Source organism: Phodopus roborovskii, unplaced genomic scaffold (genome assembly GCF_943737965.1).
Source record: "Phodopus roborovskii unplaced genomic scaffold, PHOROB, whole genome shotgun sequence".
Classification (NCBI taxonomy): domain Eukaryota; kingdom Metazoa; phylum Chordata; class Mammalia; order Rodentia; family Cricetidae; genus Phodopus; species Phodopus roborovskii.
The window spans coordinates 9,870,144-9,885,240 of NW_026126541.1; the positions used below are offsets into that span (position 1 = coordinate 9,870,144).

The 15,097-nt window shown below is 42.8% G+C and overlaps 1 protein-coding gene across 1 annotated transcript in view; it reads left to right on the forward strand.

Moving 5' to 3' along the window:
- Positions 1–7,730: 7,730 nt before the first annotated feature.
- Sorcs1 (sortilin related VPS10 domain containing receptor 1) overlaps positions 7,731–15,097 on the forward strand; it is a 505,553-nt gene continuing 498,186 nt past the window's right edge. The window contains exon 1 of the mRNA XM_051199684.1: positions 7,731–8,526. Within this exon, the coding sequence (XP_051055641.1) occupies positions 7,969–8,526 (558 nt within the window). The 5' untranslated portion in view covers positions 7,731–7,968. The remainder of the gene's footprint in view (positions 8,527–15,097) is intronic.

Here is a 15,097-nt window from a genome sequence, read left to right on the forward strand (position 1 = left end):
GTCTTGATAATATAATGCATTATTGATAACTAGAGTCCAGTACTTGATATCTCTGAACTTACTTCTCTTACTTAACTATATGTTTGTTCCTCTGAGCAATATTTCATATTTAACATCTTTGTTATCACTATATATATGTAGATTGTTTATTCTGTTTCAGTAAAAATTTAGTTTATTGTTATAAAAAAAACCCCAGTCAGCACTGTTTATGGTGGGGTGGGTTAGAATGGGTGAATACTGTCAGGAAGGTCCCTTCAGGGGGGGTGGAGATTTGTGTTTGAGTGCCAGACAGTGAATAAGCAAATCAATCAGAATCTGAACACTTTGACAGGCAAAATTAAATTTCAATGCAAGTATTCAATATTTAAATATGAATAAACATCACAGGTGGGATTGAGCAGGGCTCTCTAGAAAGACTTCATGTGACAGCAATAGATTGGAGGAGGTGAGCATTGCAATAGATTGGAGGAGAGTATTGTCAGTTAATGACAATTTGCTTTAAATTGCTGTAATCATTGATTTGGCTTCTCTTACAGGTGTAAATTTAGCTTCTCATGAGATTCCCAGTGGGTGTCTTTAATTCATCCTAATTCTGAATATCTGACCATATAAAGAAATACTGTCAAAGATGTGAGAGCATCAATTGTGCCTTGCATTCACTCAATCAGCAAACACTTACTGAATGTCATCATGTGCTTGACCTGGGTTACAAACTGAGTTCGAGACATTTATATGATAGAGCACTGGACCTACAGGAGTTCATGTTCTAATGAACAAGATGAATAAATAAATAACAGAATAACAGAAGAGCATTATCTAAGTAGGCGCAGACAGCCAAGAGAATTAGAAAATAGATAAGGCTTACTTACTTAGCACTTATGATGAAAACCTGTTAAACAATACGAATGAATTAAAGTGTCCCCTTACAGCATGCCAGGATGTAAAATATAATGTCATGAGACATAACAGGTGGAAATCAAGAGTTAAGTTTCAGGGAATAGAGGTGGATAGGCAATCAGGATTCTGGGATCATAGGGAAGATGTCATGCAGAAGGTATCGAGGAAATGAAAATTGATGATGTCAGTTTACATAGCAGGGTGAACGGAACATTGACATAGATGAAGACTGTGACTTAAGGTTTCTATAAAGTCTAAATATTTAGGCAGCATGAACAATTCCAAATTTACAATGAACCCTTCCTTTTTTAGACTGCCATACTGTTGAAGGTGTCTGGACAGGTAAGCTAGAGTGCATACACCCTGTCCAGACCAAAGAGAGACATGTGATACAGCAGAGTTCTGTGTGTCAGCCCAGCTGCGCTCCTGATTCTTCCAGTTGCTTCTTCTTTGCCAGATCCACCGTGCCTTGACTGGACAGTCCCTAAAACCATGATCTTTAATGAATGTTGTGCATTTAATACAGTGGAACTTGCCTGGATTTCTGTGCTCTAGGAACCTACTGAATTTGGTGCCAGAACTAAGCCCATTAGTCTTTGGATCAATTCTTTGTAAAACAGACCTCCATCTTGTGAGATGGAAATACTGGTTAACCTGTTAGTGGTCCTGAATGAATCCATGCTATCTCCTTGCTCCTTTGCATCATCCTCTAGCCAGGTGGTTCTCAACCTTCCTAATGCACATGTTGTGGTGACCCCCCAACCAAAAATTATTTTCATTGGTAATTCGTAACTCTAATTTTGCTACTGTCATGAATAGTAATGTAAATACTTTGGGAGGTCAAGGTTTTGGGAAGGGGCTGTGATTCACAGGTTCAGAACCACTGTTCTAGTCAGTGTTCCTAAAGAACCCAAAGGAAACATAGGTACAACTTTTGATATCTACATTTAAGTAAAAGAAGGTCACAATGTTGATTTTGTAACTTAAGACATCAGAGGCTTTATGGATTAGTTTCATAGGCAAGAGGATGGCAGAAAAGAGCAATCTTAAATGTTACTTGTGAAGGTTTCAGATCATTTGAAGATTAAAAGCAAGTTATATCAGTGCATTGTAAGGCTTTTGGCAAAGATATATTTTTTTAAACCTAATGATATCGCCTCTAAATAAACTCACTTTTCATATGTTCACTCTATTTGTTTTAGATTAAGCCTGAGTATTTAAATAGGTTAATGTATGCTTACACGAGTTCACGACATGAACAGTGATATTATTTCATGCCTCTCTTTTCCTAAATATTTATACAAATCAGTCTTTGAAACTGGAAATGATTGTGTAACCTATGCCTGATAGCCAAATAAAAATAATGTGGGGTTTTAATTCAAGTATGCAGCAACTGGATGCTACAAAATAGCGCTGAGTGGGGAGGAAGATAAAAAGATTCTCTGTTAAGTTTGTCTCTAACTCCGTGACCTTGGGTAAATGTATATTTATTCTGTAAGATGCAGGCAAAACCTGCCCCCTACCTATCTTCTGGAGCTGCTGCAAGATTTATTGAACTAAAAGAAAAAGTGTTTTACAGGTCTGGAGAGACTGAAGTCACATAAATGCAAAACAGTAGGATTCACTCCACGAGTGATACAAAGATAAGCTGGTTTTCAGAACATCCCCGTGTGCCAGGTAGATAACCTTAGCTCACCTTTTCCAAATATGAGTGTTTAAATACTTATGCTAAAACAGCCTACATTGGGTGTCTGAGAAGAGACACAATGTCTGGATTCAAACTGGGCCCAGTTTGAAAGCACTTATTAAGAATTAATTTTTATTTAAATTAAAACCAATCCTATTTTGCATACCATTTCCAGTTCCCTCTCCCTCCCATCCGCCCATTCCCACAGCCATCCCCCCCATCTACTCCTCAGGGAGGGTGAAGCCTCCCATGGGGATGGTCACTAAAGTCTGTCACATCATTTGGAGCAGGACCTAGGCTCTTCCCTATGTATCTAGGCTCTTCACTCCTCCCTCTCTACAACTGGATTCCAGGAGTTTGGCTCAGTGCTTAGCTGAGAATCACTGCTTCTGCTTCCATCAGATACTGGATAAAGGTTCTATGATGGCATATACCACCCTGAACACACCTGATCTCCTCTGAGTTTGGAAGCTAAGGAAGGTTGGGCCTGGTTAGTACTTGGATGGGCCATCTGAAAGCACTTTAAAGGGCAGCTTAAACTCCCATCATTCCTGTGGCAGGGTATGGAAATAACCTGCATATTGTTCTAACTGGTTTTCCTCTGCAGTTCTTCATGACATTCATCTGAAATGCAAAATAACTTTTCTCAATCACATCCCAGGGGAGCCAAGTGTTTGCGGGCTATTAAGAGACATTGTCCTAGTGAGGAAGCATATAATATGATTTAATGCAAGCTGAACTCAGGGAATCCATCAGAAAAGGGACAACGGAAGACAGACCAAAGTATGTACAAGTTGACCTGAAAGATGGGCATAGTGGTACCTGCTTTATAATCCCATACTTGGCAGGCTGAAGGAGGAAGATCACAAGATTAAGGCCAGCCTGGTCTGCATGGTGAGACCTTACCTCAAAAACCCAAAGCAATGAAGAGTTAGTCAACTGCAGCTCTTTCAGTATGATTAAGGCAGTGATGAATATTCCACCTTGCTTAGCACCCCCTCCTCATGCATACCAAATAAAGGCAAGTAATTATGGACTACTGATACATTTACCTCCTCTCCCTCCACAAAATAGACCCTTACTTTTTATAGCATTGCTTGTTCAATGTTACTGAAACTAAGATTTACTGAGTGCCTTATCCATAGAAAGTCACAGAGTAGAGAGAATTCCAAGAGACATGGTTATGCAGAAGTCTTGCCTTGGGCACTAAATGGCAATATGACCCTAGGTGGTAGTTGTTTGACATCATCTGAAGGTGGAGAAAATTATAATATTTAACTGAGAGAAAGTTCACCAAGGAAACATACAAACTGGTACATTTATTTAAAGGCCAGAGCACAGCTGATGGGAGATGTCATTCTGTAAATATGCTTCTCTTATTGGTTAATGAATAAAGTACTGTTGGCAAATACAAACCCAAGATAGGTGGGCCAAGACAGGTGGAGGATTCTGGGAAATGTGGAAGAGGTGGAATGTGATCTCGGGAAGGGAAGATGTGAGTGTGGCATTCTCGGTAAGATATGACCATGTAGAAACACATATATTAATAATTATGGGTTAGTATTTAAGACAGAGCTAGCCAATAAGAAACACTAGTAACGGGCCAACATTTTCATAATTAATACAGCATCTTTATGGGTTATTTGGGGCTGACGTGGCTCACACAGAGGGTGCACGGATTTACAGTGCTCCCTGCTAGGTGAGATGTGGGTAGTGTTTCTATAGAGCTATGTAGTTGCTCTTTACTGAGCTCTTAAAGAGCCAGGCACTGAGGGAGACATTGGGGAAAAGAGCAGATTAATAAGGCTGCTATCGTCTTATCCTCACATGACACTTTGAAGGGTGTTACTAACAAACAAGAAAGCAAATACAAGATTAAATCGCACTGAAAGTCACTATTAAGAGACGGACAAAGGACAGAGGCCAAGACACTACTGACAAAACACCTAATGGCGATCTAGACAGGAGTGGCATTTCTTTCGTGTGCAAAATTAAAACACCATTCATAGGAATCATCAATGTATTATCTCTCCAGATCTGTGACATTAGGTTTCTAATAACATTTTTCACAGTACAACAATAACAATACCTACTGGGGCCCGTGAGATGGCTTGGCACACAGGCAATCGCTGGTGTGGGTAACTTGAGGACAACAGCTTCATCCCACAAGTGGCATGCTGGAAGGAAAGAACCTATTCTCCACAATGATCCTCTGAAGTCCACACTCACACCATGGAGGGTATACCCGCAAACATATGCACAAAAATGCAAAAATAAGTGTAAAACCATAATTGCTTATACCCTATTGGTAAATGGAAGATAGTGTGAAGCAGACTTCCCTGCTGCTCTGAACTTTTAACCATGGAAATGCATGGTTTATGGAATCCTGGTACTGTCTCCTACTGCTTGTTGATGAAAGTCATTTGGGAAATAAAAAGAACTCACACATACGTAAATACAAAAGTACCTGTGGATAAAATCATGCACATTTGTGTGATTTTATCCTCTCCAATGGATAATGGGAATTGGGCCTTAAAACTTTTGCCTGTCCACGAAGGATTCTCAGTGAGTGAGATATATTCACTTTACAGTGATCATTCTTGGGATTTTTTTCTTTGTTGTTATTGCTGTTGGAATGTTCCTTTTTCTGTGACAAGAGTTCACTCCACATCCCACACTGCCCTAGAACTCATTATGTAGCCCAGGCTGGCTTCAAACTCGGGGCAATCCTCAACTTTCACATTGATGGAATTAGAAGTTCGCCCCACACATGTTTGTTGAAAAGATGAACAATGGATATGCTAGGAAGAAAATTCCACCCCATTTGTACCATTTTTAATTCTTTCAGGAAGATCTATTCTAAAACTGAAATTTTAGTGAAGCAATGTCTAAGGCCAGGAAACGCTAGTTAATTTCTTCTTCCCTGTTTTGCCTTTTCCCAGTCTTCTCTTTTGGATGGGAACTTACTGGGTTCTGATTCTTCCATTTGTGTTTTTCGATTTCCTGGAGGAACTCCTACATTTGTCCAGATTGGAATGGAGGATAACAGAGTATGGAAAGAAAGCAATGAACAAACGATAATCCCACCTTTCTCTAAAACCCTTTCTGAAGGAGAGAAACAAGAACATCATGGCTTTGGCACAATGGACTTGAAGCCTGGGGAGAAAAGATGATTCCTGGCTCTGGCTTTTCCAAGGAAGCTACAATCTGACACAATGTGTTTCTCCTTCTGTGGTGTCTGTATTTGTATAATAATGGTATTTTTCAAAGAACCACTGTCTTTTAATAGCAAGAGGACAGGTTTAAGTGGTTTCTGACCCAAGTAGTCCCTGTGAACTTTCTCCCTTGCTTCATTGGTCTTGAAAACAACATAGAACCGTTAGTTTATTTGTTTTATGACACAAGGTTCCACACTGTGGCTTAGACACATCTGTAGTTTCTCTGTGTCTTATTCTAGCCTTTACTCAGTGGAACTCATCCTGGCTCAGTCTCCCAGGAAGGGATTACAGGCATGAGCTGTTGGAGCCATCATTATGTGACATCTCTCTGGAATGGATTTTTATCATAAAAGTTGTCCTCTGGAGCGTCATTAGGAAGCTTTCATTAACTGAAGGTTAATTATCACTGAGTATCACTTTCACTCATTACAAACTTAGACTTCTATAGAGTAATATGGTGATTCTAAGTGTGAAACAACAAAAATGAAATGGAAACTGGAATTAGCACTATATCATAACATCTTTTTATAACATTTATAATGTTATAACATTGTATAGCATTTACCAGTCCATCCATATTCCTGCAATAATTTTATAGTCCTCATGCACTTAAGAGGATATATTCTGGTACATGAAAATGATAAAGAGATTCGAAGGCATTTCAAACCTTAGAAATAACTATCAATTTGAAAGGGCTTGGCTTTTGAGAAACTCTTTGTAATTTTCAAATCCCTCTCACCTACTATAAATTCTTAACTGAGCTTCTGAACAGTATCAGGGGATTTGGTGTAGGGTGATATTATAATCATAGGATTGCAGAATTTTAGGCTCAGAAAGCGTTTTAAAGGTCATCTAAGGAACCACTTCATTTAACAGGTAGGAAGCTCAATTGCCCTAGGTCCCACAGCCAACACCATCAAGCACTGACCTGCTCAGGGGGATCCCAATGCACTCTGGGTGAGACACAGGAGACACCAGATGCATACAAACAAAGCCTTCCCTATATTTGTTGGATATGCAGATCTTATAACAAGATCACAACTCACACTCACTAAGTCGATCATCATCTCCAATTCCTACCATTCAATGCACTGTTGCCAAGCACGGAGAATAAAAAGGCAAACAGGTCACTTCTTCCGAGTTTACTCTCCCTCTTCTAAACTGAAGTATATAGCTACACAATACTTGGGGAACCTTTATTTGAAAATGTGTTGTCTATTGTGACTATATCCAAAGACCTGGAGTGCTTCAGGAGGCCAGGAAAGGATTCTAGGAGGAATCACAGAGGAGAAAAGAGAGTTTTCCCAGCTATATACATGGACTGAGGAGTACTCTCTCTCTCTCTCTCTCTCTCCCTCCCTCCCTCTCCCTCTCCCTCCCCCCCCCCCTCTCTCTCTCTCTCTCTCTCTCTCTCACACACACACACACACACACACACACACACACACACACACACACACACCAGAGTCAGTTAACTACATCACTCTCTGCTGTTTTCCGGGATCTCCTGCAAGCCAAGCCACACAAGCTCTGCTTGGAGTAAGGACTAGAAGCTAACTCACCCAGTTTTAAGAGGGGCAAAGAACAAGAGCCCGCACATCCTTTTCTCCTCATCAGCAAAGACCAGAAAAAAAGAGAAAAGGGAAAACAACCCCAAGGAAAGAAAAAGCAAACGGGAATAGGAAACCTTTTACAGCGCCTGCTCCTGGAGCCTGGGGCTGGACGGCCCCAGGGGACAGATGCAAGGGCTGCCGACCTAGTGGAGGGTCGCCGACAGCAGAGCCGGCGCCCGCAGGCCAGTGCGCAGAGCAGCTCGGCGGCGGGACGCAGCGCCGGGAGCCTTGGCAGCCCGCGCCCGCCCGCCCTCCCTCCCTCCCGCGTCGCCTGCCAGCGCGCGGCGCCCGCTCGCTCCGCCCGTGACTTCAGTTCGGCTCCACCCCCGCGCGGCGGCGGCTCGCAGCTCCGTCCCAACCCGCGCGCTCCGCACAAGCCCAGCCTGGGCGAGCGGCAGCCACCTGCCCGGCGCCGCCTCAGCGCGCCCCGCTGCGGCCCAACTTGGATGGAGTTGGGGTCCTGAGCGCACACCCTGCCGCCGTCATCCCGGAGCCCCGCGCCGCCGCCTGCCTTCGGTCCGGGACCCCCTCTCCGCTCCTCTCCGCTCCCGAGATGGGAAAAGTTGGCGCCGGCGGCGGCTCCCCAGCCCGGCTGAACGCGCTCCTGGCGGGCGCGGGGCTTCTGGTGCTCTTCGCCCCCGGCGTCTGCAGCAGCCGCTCCTGCTGCCCCTCGCAGCACCCCGGCTCGACCCCACGCTGGACCCTGACCCCCAAAGGTTTTCCTCACCCGGGAGCGCTGGGTCGAGCTCCTGCCACGCCCCCGCCCCTCCACTTGAGACCCCTGTTCGCAGTGGCCCCCGGGGACCGAGCGCTGTCTCTGGAGCGAGCTGGGGGCAGCAGGGTGTCAGTGGCGACCGCCGCACGCTCTGGCCGAAAGAGACGGAGTGGAGCGGATCCTGAGAAGACTGAACCCGGAGAGGGTGCCAGTCGGAGCCGCAGGGGCATGCTAAGGGATGGAGGGCAGCAGGGGCCTGGGACTGGTGCGCGGGACCCGGACAAAGCCACCCGCTTCCGGATGGAGGAGCTGAGACTGACCAGCACTACATTTGCCCTGACTGGAGACTCAGCACACAACCAAGCTATGGTCCACTGGTCTGGCCACAACAGCAGCGTGAGTAGGATGGAAGTGTGGGCAAGGGGGTGAGAGAAGGAAAGGGTTACAGCGCACCGTGAGATCTGACGGAGAATTTGGGGGAAAGAGGTTTGTGGACTGGGGAGAGGCTGCACAGCTGGCCTCCCTCAGGAGTTAATGGTGCCCATTAGGGAGCCCTCCTAACCCCCTCCGACAGTCTTCTCCAAATCACAAGGATCAAACTGGAACTGAACAGGCAGATGTTTTATTTTTTTCAGTGGCACTGTTGGGTAGACCTGGAGACCAAGAACGGGGTGCTGGGGTGTGTTAAAGTAGTTTTGATGCAGAGCTGAAAGGGTTAAATATCCAAGCCCCTTGAAATTCCCTTAAGGGACTTTTCCTTCCCTGCATAGACTCTTGTAGTCCACGGAGAAGTTGCCTGTGTGGGCTTTTTATTTTATTTTTTATACAGAACGCATGGCCCCTTTTTCAGCCCAAGAGAGGTGAACTGCAGTGCGATATAAGGTGCCCTTTAGTATTATTATCTATTTGTGGACCAAATGGATGCAAGTTCCAGTGCAGAGCCTCCCCAGCATCTTCGGACAGCACTAGCAAGTGCGTTTTGAGAGCCAGGGCTTTTCTAGCCCATGAAAGGGCAGTTGTTCTCTGGCATGGTCAGCCTGGGGAAGATCAGATAGATAGACTCAGTGACAACAACTCCCTGTTTTCCCACCGACTGACCTCCTCTAGAGAGGAGCTCAAATAGAGATTCGAATGTCCCTTATGAAGAAAGGGAAGAGATTTCAGGCCCTAGGAGGTTTAGGGTGCAAGTCATCACTGATTCTATCAGAAGCCTCAGATTTTCAGAAAAGCCTGGATGTTTGAAATCTGAGGAAGATGTACCGTTTAACCCAAACGTAGAAACTTTAATTCTCTGAAATAGTAAAGAACCAGCTTTGATGGTAATAACTGAAGAGGATTTAAAAGTGTATGAAGTTATCCAGCCTGCTTTGAAGCAGACAAGAAAAGTTAAAGGTTTATAAAGAGGCGGGGGTGGGGGAGGGTCGCAGTTGCTGCTTCCATTGGGTGATGGAGACCTTGTCTACAATGTGCACAGTGATGCAACCTGGTACCTTTGAAAATGTTTTCTGTTGTGCTGTGCATGCCGGGAACCTTGCCAACAAGTGCCACTTCACTGAGCTGTGTTCATCGTTGGGTTTTTAATGAGAGTTGAGAAGATTTTGAAATATATGGTGTCTCGCATTTGGTGATGTAGCCTATCCTGTACTGATGACAGCAGCTGGATATTTTTTCCACTTCAGCCATCATGACAGAGTGACAGAGGCTGCTGTTCCAGGTGGCTCTCAGGATTGGTTTTAATCAAAAATCGAAGCTAAAATTCTGGGTGCTTTTGTCCTGGTGCATTCCTTTAACTACCATGTCTTTTTGGGTAGTAACTACTAAACTTGTTCCTGTAATTTTAACTAAGGTCTTCCTATGCTGGCTGGTTAACTTGGGCTCCTTTGACTGATTAACTCATAGCTCTGGCTTTAGGAGGAGATTTTAAATATAGCAAATGTATGAGGTCTTGTTGTAGTAAGAAGATAAAAGAAAGATAAAACTTTGGACTCAAAATATTTCTGGCTTTTAATTTGATTCAAGCTGTAAAATATCACTTACCCACTAGACCTCTACTATAAAAGATCTTGGAAAGAGATTACATCTTTGGCAAATTTTAACATCCATTTAAGAAATGGCGCCAAGCACTGCCAGCTTTTAACTTTTATTTATTTATTTTTTTAGATGTATATGAGTTGAGTGGGACTTACTTGTGTTAGGGCTTGGAGAGGAAGGTGAATGAAAGAAAGTGTAGGAAATAATAAAGATGGTGAGTGTTAAAGGTTTGAACATGTAAATTATGTTAACCATTGAGTGAGATTTTGACCCTCTGAAGTCTCATATTCCAGTTACCTTCACTCCACTGAATTTCTCACATAAATACTTTTTCTGTTGTATTATGCATTTGTGTCTATGAGGGAGAAAGAGACACAGTGTTTATCCAGGTCCATTAAAGAAAGCCAGTCCTGCTAATCTGGACCAGGCTCCCAAGACAGAAACATTAAAATATTTTATATAGAGGAAAGATTCAGAAAGACACATTTGGACAACACTGTGCAGCGTAGTAAAGAGAGACCCGAATTTCAGACCAGCTTATTAGTGTTTTACCACAGCATGTTGTTCATGCTGTGAGTGTGGGGACTGGCTAACGTGAGGGGCACCTCTTGATTTCTTTCCAAGAAATCTATGTCAAATGGCTCATAAATAGGCACCATAACTGAAATCTATTGGACTCATTCTTAATTTTATCATATTTCTCCAGAGTGAGAAATCTACTTATTTAAACCCTAAGGCAATGTTAGGAAATTCCCATGGTTTTCTGCTTGGATATTCCCACTGTCCCACAGGCCTACTTTCCAGCTCTTAGGGATACATGTAAGACTACTGCTAGCCCTGTGTCACATTAGATAAAAGCCTGTGCTAAAAAAAAAAAAAAAAAGAACCTTTGATTACAATAACACTCCAGCTTAAGAAATAAATGCATGGTCATTATTGGCTGCCCATCAAACTGGGGAGCAACTCTGGACTGGTCGCTCATCTCTTCCCTTCTTTTTCCTGCCCTGTCAGCTGTTGGACTTGTACAGTTGTGTAGAGACATAACTGTTGTGCCTCGTCTGTGGGTGTGATGTACCTTCTCCACACTGTAGTCTTCTCTCTTGATGGAAACTGTTGCTAGAGCTGCTGGAACACCTGGGGGGATCTTCTGGCATGAAAGGTACTGGGTATGAGTCATTTGTCATAGGCTTGGTGTCATAAGCAAGAACATATTGTCCCTATCCTACTCATTCCAGGCATGCTGTGCCCTGATCTAAATTTGTATAGTAATCCTTGGAGTGTTACAAAATGTATTTGTCTATATATGTGTTCAGGGTGCTTTATGTGTTGATACTTTCATCTCAAGGGATTTTAAAGTGCTATACTCACTAATCTATGAAATCCCTTGTAGGTGGTAAGTAGGTGACAAGTGCTAATATCTCCCTTTCATATTTTTATGCTGAAGTTAATTTGAATATTTCAGTTCATCACCCAGGCTCTTTTCCACTGGCAATCGTGTTAAGTGATTTGTTAACAGAACTTTTTACTTAGATTTCCCACCATGAGAATGTTGATGTTGTGTTCATCAGAGAGTATGATGGGCTGCTCAAATTTCCTTTAATGGGTTCTAGAGTTGCTATTCCTCTGCATCTTCCTTGAGTAAACTAAGTTCCCACTGGGACATGGCAGATGACTTGCATTCACCACCCCACCTACATAGATGAGGAAGCTTAGGCTCCAAAAGAGTAAAGGCTGCCAAGATAAAAATCATCTAGGAATGCACAGACCAGGAAAAGAGCAGCTGTAGTCACCTGCTCTGACAGCCCACCCTCTCCAAATAGCTTGCTATAGAATCCTTTAGGTAGACAGAACACCTCTGGACTCTGTAATTCAGAATCCCATTTTGAGTTGGTGTCTGATGGCAATAGGAAGGCATCTTCTGGGCTGAAGACTTCATCTCTTTGGGGAAAAGCTTTACTTTATTCCTATCATCACATAAGTCACTGCAAGTAGGGAGTTGGTTGTTCTCTCATCCACCCACATCTTCATCTTTTGTGAGAAGTGGAATCTGTACCTGGTGACTCAGGGAGGGTAACCTAAGAGCATTTAGCTCTGTGCTTATCTTTGGGAATAGAGTCTTTTTTTTTTTTTTTTCTTCTTCTTCTTCTTCTTACTTAATGACACATCAGATCTTATAAAGAGGGAGCATGTCAGTAATTTGGCAAAATGTTTTGATAAGGGTGCCCCACACACTCACACTTCTGGCCTGACTCATTTTTATTTTTAAATAAAGTGAAAAAAAGATTTTTAGCTTCCGTTAGCAAGCTGACATTCTTACTTCTCGGGAGGGTCCTTTATGTTTTTAAGGAGTGCTGATGTGCTGTGGAGTGATGTGCTGTTGGAGCATAGAAGGCAGCAGGGTTAGAAGCAGATGGGTCTGAGTTCCCGACTGAACTCTCCTGATTCCCACCACACTGCCTTGAGAAAACCACTTGAGTTCTTCGGGCCTTGGGCCCCTCATCTGAGACACCAGAGTGGCATATGGCTTCTACGGCTTTTCTTTTTCCTTGAAGATTTCACGTCAAGTGTATCAAGACCGTCGTGTTGGCAAGTCCTCAACAAGCAATGCTTCTTTAGGAGAAAAGAAGTTTTCTACTGGTAATTGAGAATGACAGATTAGGGAGCTGGTTACTTTATGCAGTCATATCATGCTGTAATTTCATGTCCTCAAATTCATCCTCTGCAAGGATTTGAATAAATCAGAACTTGGCCATATTCCTTAAGGTGAATTCCATGCTTCACTCAACATCCATACCTGCTACATCTACTACATTTAACTAAAGTGTACTTAGAGTGGCTGAGCCTTAGACTTGTCACAATGACCTGTACCTCTCACCAATTAAACAAACAAAGCTTACCTTCCACATGGTTCTCTTTGCCAAAGCACCCACTTGTGAATCTGTTTCTGAGGAATCACAGACTTTTTTTTAGCTCTACAGACACATTTTAATCTGATCTTATAGATTTACAGTAGCATATGGTTTACTGGATTTGTTTTAATCACATATTTGTGTTAATAACGTGCTATTTTTGTAGTGAAGGCCAGAAAGATGGTAAAATTGGAAAGTGAAAATCTCTTAAATGTTGGGTGGGCATTTTCTAGAGTATATTAACTCTAGGAAGTCTATCCAGATTGTTTTCAAGCAGATCATTAGACATCCATAGGCTTGGCTGAAAAGGCAGGTGAAATAAATAACTTACTAAGGAGAACAAAAATTATTCACATGCCAGGACTGATTGACATATGTCAACAATATGATGAGAGCCTTACATGAATTTTATTTCCTTTTAATTCTCCAAATACTCATCATTCACTGGCATGGGCATGTTTGTTGAGTGGAACACAAAAGAGAGAGACAAATATCCTTACTCTCAGAGAGCTTTCAGACTTGTACCCAGAATCCGCACAAGAATCTGAAGAGGATCATTGTTCTCTGGAGCAGGGTAACACACAGTAGGGTTTTAACGGTGGACTGAATGTCTCCTGGAAACAAAGCCTGCAAGCTTTATTGCAGTGGGAACGCTTCAATGGGACCTTCCCACACATGGAAAGTTCAAGTACTTTGAACGTGGCAAAGGCATTTTGAGTTGCGTAAATAATGGTTGAGAAGAGATAGGCACATGTCTACCCCTATCTAGGAAATCTACCTAACTTTAATAAAACTTGTGTTGGTATTTAAAACCTAACAAGAAATTTAAAAGTATAGTGTGGGGGGGAAAATGTGTGTACATCAATCTCGCAGTGAGCTTGGGTGTATTCCGTGGCTAGTAAGTGAACAGAAACTGCCATGGCCACTTAAAGCCAGGGTGACCCTTACCTGCATGTTAAATCTCAGCTGGAATCATCACTTGTGCATTTTTATTTTGACTGTATTTTTCTACATATACTCCCCCCCACCCACACACACAATGATTTGCCATTATTTAGGGTTTTTGTCAAATACATCCTCAGCTATACAACCCAGAGAATAAATTAATTCGCCCCCTCCCACCTGCCATCTTATATGTGTCACTAAATATATGTTGAGAGACTTGCTTTGTCTAAGTGTACCTCAATGTATGCCCTGCCGTTCTGCAGGGAGAGAATGAATATCACATCTCCTAAACCTGTTAGTGAAACTGTCCAAATCTCTCTGCTGTGTCTGAAGTCAGTACCAGAGAAGAGACTGATCAGGGCGAGGCGAGGCCAGTCCCATGCAAGCTGAAGGACTGTTCTTGGGGAGCTCAAACTCTGCTCAAATGGGGTTTGAAGACAAGGTTTCTGTCCTGCCTGGTCCCGTAGCCGTTTAGTCCCAAATAGATACACAAAGGCTAATACTAACTATAAACTGTTTGGCCAATGGCTTAGACTTCTTACTGGCTCTCTCTCTCTTAATTATTAACATATCAATCTATGTATTTCCATATGGCCTTATCTTACCAGAGAATGCCCAGGTGTCCTAATTTCCCAGGCATCTCCCTAGTGACTATTGGTGTTTTCCATCCCAGGATTCCTAGTCTGGTATCTCTGCCTATACTTCCTGCCTGGCTACTAGCCAATCAGCATTTATTCATCAGCCAATGTGAGAAACATATATTCTCAGAATACAGAAGGACATCCCTGTCAGGGATTTTTGGACTAGTTCTATTCTGATGGCACAAAGATGAGATCTTATTGTACAACATTAATAACAGCCTGTTCTAAGATGTAGGTGTGGAACACAGAAAGGACATAAATACCTGTATTTCTTCCCGCCAGTCTACATGTGTCTAAGGATGTTATATCTGCCTCTCTAACACTCCTAAATATTGCTTTCACACTTTAGGTCAGTAACAGACCATTACTTCTGTTACCTGGCTTTTATACTCATCAGACTACAATCCTACAATCCTGTGAGGTGAGAGAGACTAATTCAGT